The sequence below is a fragment of the Mustela putorius genome, unplaced genomic scaffold (assembly GCF_011764305.1).
Source record: "Mustela putorius furo isolate JIRA1106 unplaced genomic scaffold, ASM1176430v1.1 tig00003983_pilon_pilon_pilon, whole genome shotgun sequence".
Taxonomy (NCBI): Eukaryota; Metazoa; Chordata; class Mammalia; order Carnivora; family Mustelidae; genus Mustela; species Mustela putorius.
In genome coordinates this window covers 8,839,519-8,845,787 of record NW_025422123.1, presented here as the reverse complement: position 1 = coordinate 8,845,787, position 6,269 = coordinate 8,839,519, and the positions used below count along the sequence as shown (strand labels likewise).

The 6,269-nt window shown below is 53.6% G+C and overlaps 1 protein-coding gene across 1 annotated transcript in view; it reads left to right on the top strand.

Annotated features, from left to right (window-relative positions):
- Window positions 1–102: 102 nt before the first annotated feature.
- Window positions 103–6,269, top strand: part of CUNH6orf132 (chromosome unknown C6orf132 homolog) — a 34,043-nt gene continuing 27,876 nt past the window's right edge. The window contains exon 1 of the mRNA XM_004739911.3: window positions 103–247. Coding sequence (XP_004739968.2) covers window positions 103–247 — 145 coding nt within the window. The remainder of the gene's footprint in view (window positions 248–6,269) is intronic.

The following is a 6,269-nucleotide window of genomic DNA, read 5'->3' as shown; positions in this document are numbered from 1 at the left end:
TGTTAGGGGCCCCCGGGGAAGCCGGAGCGGACTTGGGTCCGGGGCAGGGCACGGCCGGGGGAGGGAAGGTCCTTCCCCTGGTGCCGCGCGGCCGGCGGCAGCATGAAAAAGAACCAGACGGTGCAGGGCACCTTCAGCAAACTCTTCGGCAAGAAGCACGCCAACCCTCCCAACACCTCCCTCTACGCCACCAACCCCCCCTGGATCTTCACCCAGGAGGCCCCGGAGGAGGGGAGCCGGGACTTCGGTAGGAGCACGCGCGCTGGGTGGCGGCCCCCCGGGCCCGGGGGAGGCGGCGGGGAGCGCGGGAGGCGCGGCTCCGCGCGGTCGGGAAGGAACACGCCGCGACCTGCGCCCCGGGTGCGGAGGCGCTGCCGGGAAGGGAAGGCGGCCGGCTGGCTGTCCCGGGAGAGGGTCGAGGGGCCAGAGGGACGGGGAGGGAGGGAGGCCCCCCGCCGCTCGCCGCTTACCCTGGCTGCTCGTCGGAGGTGATTATTTTCCCTCCTTCGGTGAAAAGTGCGTCTGAGTTACTGTCAGAAAGTCTTCCTGGGCTTTGTTCCTCCCAGCCGAGCCCCAGGGGGTGTCCCTTCAGTTCCTGGCCGGGGTCCTAGGCAAAAAGAGGGGCTGCTCTCTTGGTGCTGACACGCTAGGCTCTGCACAGGGGCGGCCCAGGGAAAATCAACCGAAGCCACTGCTGCGAAATGACCAGTGGGTGCAATACACCCGAGTCCCTTCCTGCGGTCAGCCTGGGGCCGGTGTTGTCTATGGGCTCAGGTCCCGGAGGCCAAGCAGGGACAGTGGAGTCCAGGGAACACCCTCCTGACGGGCAGCGGCCTGGGGAGCCTTGTGTCTGGACTCACCAAGCCAACCCAGCCCTGGTGCTTTAGCTGTGGGTCATCTGGTCACCACTGCATCTTTTTTGCAGTTTATACCCTCAGTAACTGAGGGGAAACCAGTGCGATAGGGACGGGAATTCACTTCTTGTGTATGAGCTGAAGCTTTGGCTCACCTCCTTCATTGTCACCCTAATGTCTCCTCTGACCTTTATGGCCACTATACCATGACCTACAAGAAGATGGTATGGACTCATCCTATACCCCCTATACCTGCTGTTGGTTTCGGTTCGGCACCCAGGTTGTCAGAGTGGGGACACAAAGCACCTGGACAGGAGGGGGAGAAACAAGGTATCACCTCTTCTGGCCCAAAGATCTCAGACCAGTGGATGAACAAAGCTAACCATAGGCTGTTTAGACTGTTCTGAGCCTTTGCTCTAAAAAATGGAGGGCGTAAGGGGTGGAGAAGAGAAATGACCTCTGCTTGGAACTAGGGTTTGAGCTGAGAGGGAAGGGCATCCAGCACTTTGCAGAGTAAACAGCAGGAGCAAAGCCTAGGAGGGGCAGAGCAATGTGGAGGCACAATTTAGGAACTTACTAACTGCCGAGTGTACTGACTCTGCGAGGCCTGAACACCTCTCCTCACTTGTGTAGCAAACACTTACTGACCCTTTGCTAGGGTTACATTCTAAAGTCTGAATGCAAGATACCATTCTAAAGTCTGTATGTTGTCTACTGGTTGGACCCTCCTCATCTAGCAATCTCCATGTAGTCAGTGATGCAAGTCCTATAATTCCCATTTGTCAGATGGGGAGACTGAGGCACAGGGAGGTTAAGTAACATGCCCCAAATCACACAGCTTTACATGACCATGTCAGGATTTTCTTAAGTATACAATTCAATGATTGTTAGGCTTACTGACTTGTGCAACCGTCACCACAATTCGGTTTGAGAACCCTTCAGTTACCCCAAAACTTCCTTCATGAGGCAGAGCTGATATTTGAACCCCAAAGCCAGGCCCCAGAGACAACATTCTTAGCCAGCTTGCTGAATTAACTTAAGGAGAGGTGATTCAAAGGTGAATTTGACTTGAGGGACACCTGCCTGAGAACACACCCCTCCCACAACACACACACACACACACACACACACACACACACACACACTGCTTTCCTAAGGGGAGACCTCAGAAATATCTTAGACCCTTCTCTGTATTTTTGGCTGCACTAATCAGGCTGCTGGTAGGGATCAGTCCCTCTGGTGAGTGAAGTGGAGGCATTGTTCCCTGTCACCTTCGGCCAGCTGCAGCCTTCACCAGCCTGGGCAAGGCTGAAGCCCAGGGGGCAGTTCCTCCCATTCCCAGGGCAGGGCTGGGCCTCTAGCTGACTCAGCTGACTCAGCCTGGTCGCACCCTGCGCATGGAGGGGTGGAAAACAACATGCACCCAGTGGGATGTTCCCCCAGTGTTTCCGGGGTGTTCCCCAGGGTGCCAGTGGGTGTAGCCCAGGACATGTGCTAGGAGTTGGGAGAGGAGGGACCAGTGTTGGAGATTCTGTGATGGGATGAAGATACCAGACCTGTCTCTGTCTATAAAGTGAAGGCTAGCCACTCCCTGGGCCTTGGTTTTTTTCTTCTATGAAATGGGGATGGTTTCTAGGTGGTCTGGAGAATGGCTGCTTGAGGTTTGTACATGGCAGTGGTTTGAAGACTCTTTAAAAGAAAAGCCCTAAAAGTAAGAATTGGCAAATTATAGACCTGGCTCAAATCTGGCCCCTGGCTTGTTTTCATGAATAAAGTTTTATTAAAACAGCCAGTCATGCCCATGATTTACATGTTGTCTGTGGCTGCTTTCATGATGCAGTGGCATTGTTGCGTAGCCTCAGCAGAGACGGTATGGCTCACAAAGCCCAGGATATTTACTAGCTGGGCCTTCACAGAAAAAATAGGTTGACTACTGTATGATTTATTATGTTCCGGTCATTTCAACTCTGCGCTTCCTGCCCTTGCCAGCTTCAGCATCTCTTCCTAACAATGCTGTAGACCAGAGGAAACTGAGGCCATCTTAAGGCCTTAAAGGGGCTGAGATTAGCATTCTATAGGATCCCTGAGTCTGCAGCATTCTCTGAGATGCTGGTGGTATTGGGCCCTAGAGAACAGGGTGGGGGTGGTGTGGAGGAATGGAAGGGGGATATCAATCCAGAGGTGTGGAAGGGAAGGTGTGGAAGGTAACTCTCCGCTCTGTGGCTATAGTATGTAAAAAATCTGTTTGCATAAGGGTAGGCTGGGTGCAGTGGGTAAAATGCAAACAGTCATGTGAAAGCGGTGACAGCTGCTTTTCTTTAAACAATTTCCTTGACATATATTCTAATAACTATTGGGAGAGCTTCACTTAATGCAGATGTAATCCTAATGAAGCCTCCTGCTCCCCATCCACCAGCCCACAGAGGGGTCTTAAAAGGCCACAGGATTGTTTTCGAAATGCTTGAGAAGGCAGAGATGTGGATCTTTGCAAATTCCGTGATCAGGGACGGGCTGCGGCAGCCAGAAACAAGGCTGTCTATCCTTCGGGACTCCTCCCTTACTTCTTGGATGAATTAACCCACCTTCTTTATTCCCCACCATCTCACCCCATCCCAGCAATGGGTCATCCTCTCTTTCTTGCCTTGTTTCTCCAAATGTAAATTGCTTATGTCACAACCACATAGGACACTTATTACAGATGCAGATTCCTGGGGTCCCACTCAGAATCACTGGGCTAGGACTTCCTGCAGGTCTAAATAAATGTGCAGGGACTGAAGCCAGCTCCTGGCCAGAGAATCCCAATGATCCCTAGGGTTGGCTAGTGGTTCTGGCGTCCCTGCTCCTGGGGGTCCGTGACCTTTTCTCAGGCCAGACTGAAAGGTAGGAAGTTGTGAATCCCTGATGCTGAGCGCCTAGTCACTGCCTGGGCCAGGATGTCCCCGGCCTCCTGAGAGCTGCCTGGGCCTTGCAGGGGTGTGAAGGAGACTGCTGTTTCCTCCTGTCCCCTGGAGGTTCACTGCGGTTAGCTGGCAGGTCAGTGCACACATACTCACCCATTACCCAAGCTCCTTTTGTCCCTGTGGTTCAACTCCAGAAGGCCAGGGTCTCCCTAGACCACAGCAGACCAGCTCCAGGGTACCCCTTCTCTCCAGCAGACACATGAGTAGCAGTAATAATATCATCATTATTATTATTATCAGTTATTTACTGACCCAGGCACCATGCTAAAAACTACATATGTTAGGGGCTCCTGGGTGGCTCAGTCGGCTAAGCATCTGCCTTCAACTCAGGTCATGATTCCAGGGTTCTGGGATCGAGCCCCACATTGGGCTTCCTGCTTGGAGGGAAACCTGTTTCCCCTCTCCCACTCCCCCTGCTTCTGTTCCCTCTCTCGCTGTGTCTCTCTCTGTCAAATAAATACAATCTTAAAAAAAAAAAAAAAAAAAAAAAAAAACTCCATATGTTAACAGAGTCGAAAGGCTTGGGTAGGTGAAAAGACTCAGTCATTTCAGCTCAGGGCAGCTCAAATGCTGCCGTGCATCCAGTCGCCTGGGGCCTTGTTAAAATCAGATTCTGACGCAGTCCGTTCGGAATGGGGGGAGACTTCATTTCCAGCGGGTCCCCAGGTGAAGTCCTTGGGTGAGTCTGTACTCTGAGCAGTGCATCCTAACTAGAAAGCAGAGGGCCAGGTCCCGCCCCCAAGGCCCCAGCGCTCTGTCCCCACCGACTCCATCCCCCACCCCACCTCCCACCCCCTTCCGACTCTACCTGTGGCTTCCTGCTCAGGCCCAGCTCAACCTGCTGCGTCCTCTCTGCCCTTGGACAAAGGCCTCTCTCTGGTGCCTGGGTCAGACCTGCTGGGGCTTGCTGGGACAGACTGGCCTTTTCAGGTTTCTGTCATGTGGACCTGTTAATTAGCAAGGAAGGGCCTCATTAATGTCATTTGTGTGTTACCTTTGTGGGGCCCCTCTGCTGCTTCCCTGAAAGGCTGGGGCTCCTTAGTGACCAAGGACTGGATGCTTCATCTCTGTGGGGTAGAGATGGGGTGTCGATTTGGGGGTTCTGGCTTATTCTGTGTCAAGGCAACAAACTCCCTCAGCTACAGCCTCACCCCTCCGAAGCCCCTGGGATTAGACCCTGGGGCCAGTGCACTTGGGGCCATTTGGGGGCTTCCGGCAATTTGGGGCCACATATCATCCCCCCAGCCCTCCTCATGTCCTTGCCAGCTCCTTTCCCTCTGATTGTGGGAGGCTTCCTGCAACATAAGAGTAATGGACCCCATAGGATAAGTGGGGAAACAAAGCCCGAGAAAGTGCCCCCAAATCCTCAGGCAACACACTGAGGAGCCACCGTGACCCCAGAGCTGATTCCTAGGTCCATTTGTTTCCTCTAGGTGGCACCCCATTCTGAGTGTCTGGGAAAACAGGAGATAGAGGGAAGAGGAGCCAGACCTCTTCATTATTTCCCCACTGTTCTGGTTGTGGTCAGAGGGTCCTAGAGTCAGGTTGTCTGGGCTTGAATCCTGGCCCCTTTCATTCACCAGCTGTGGGCCCTCGGGCAGGGACCTAACCTCTCTGCGCCTCAGTTTCTTCATCTGCAAAATGGGCATAATGAGAGGGCCTCTCCCAAGGTTTGTGAATGAGAATGCACAGAGCACTTCAAATCACTCCAAGCTCGTAATACTTGCTTAATAGATGTTAGACATTTGCATTTTTATTATTAATTTTCTCTCTAGTTCAGACCTGTCTAGGATTTGGGGAAAGAGCTAAAGGACGGTCCCAAGCCTCAGCCTCCAAGGAGATCTGTGGCTGCTTTGTGGCTGGACAAGGAGTTTCGACCCAGAACTCTCAGAGAAAAGAAATGCCAAAGACCCAGTGAGATGCTGCTCCCTTTGGCAAGAAGGGGAGGAAGGGAGGGCTGGGAAGGAGGCAGCAGCTGGGCCCAGCCCTCAGCTTCCCCAGAGCAGGCCACCCACCCACCCACCCCACTACACTTATACACACACACACATACACACACACACACATACACCAAGAGAACCAATTTGGGGAGAGGCAGCAAGCCGTGTGCCATATGTAAGGCACTCATCATTTGTGCCCAGAGCCCAGCATTGCAAGTCAGGCACACTGTTTGGGTCCTGGCACAGGGGCTGCTCTGTGACCTTGAGCCTGCCCCACCCACGTGGCACCTCTGTCTTCCCATCTGCCAAGAGCAGCCCCAAATGTCCGCATTCAGAGTTCTCCCCGACATGAGAGCAAAGGGCTACCCGCCTCCCCATGGCTCACACACAGGGGCATAGCTATTTACCCTTAATTTGCTGTGTTTCGAGCTCATAGCCAAACCCTTGCCCAAGCAAGCTAAGGGGGGACAGAGGGAGCGCAATGATGAGGGCGGTGGCGATGATGATGGTTACTG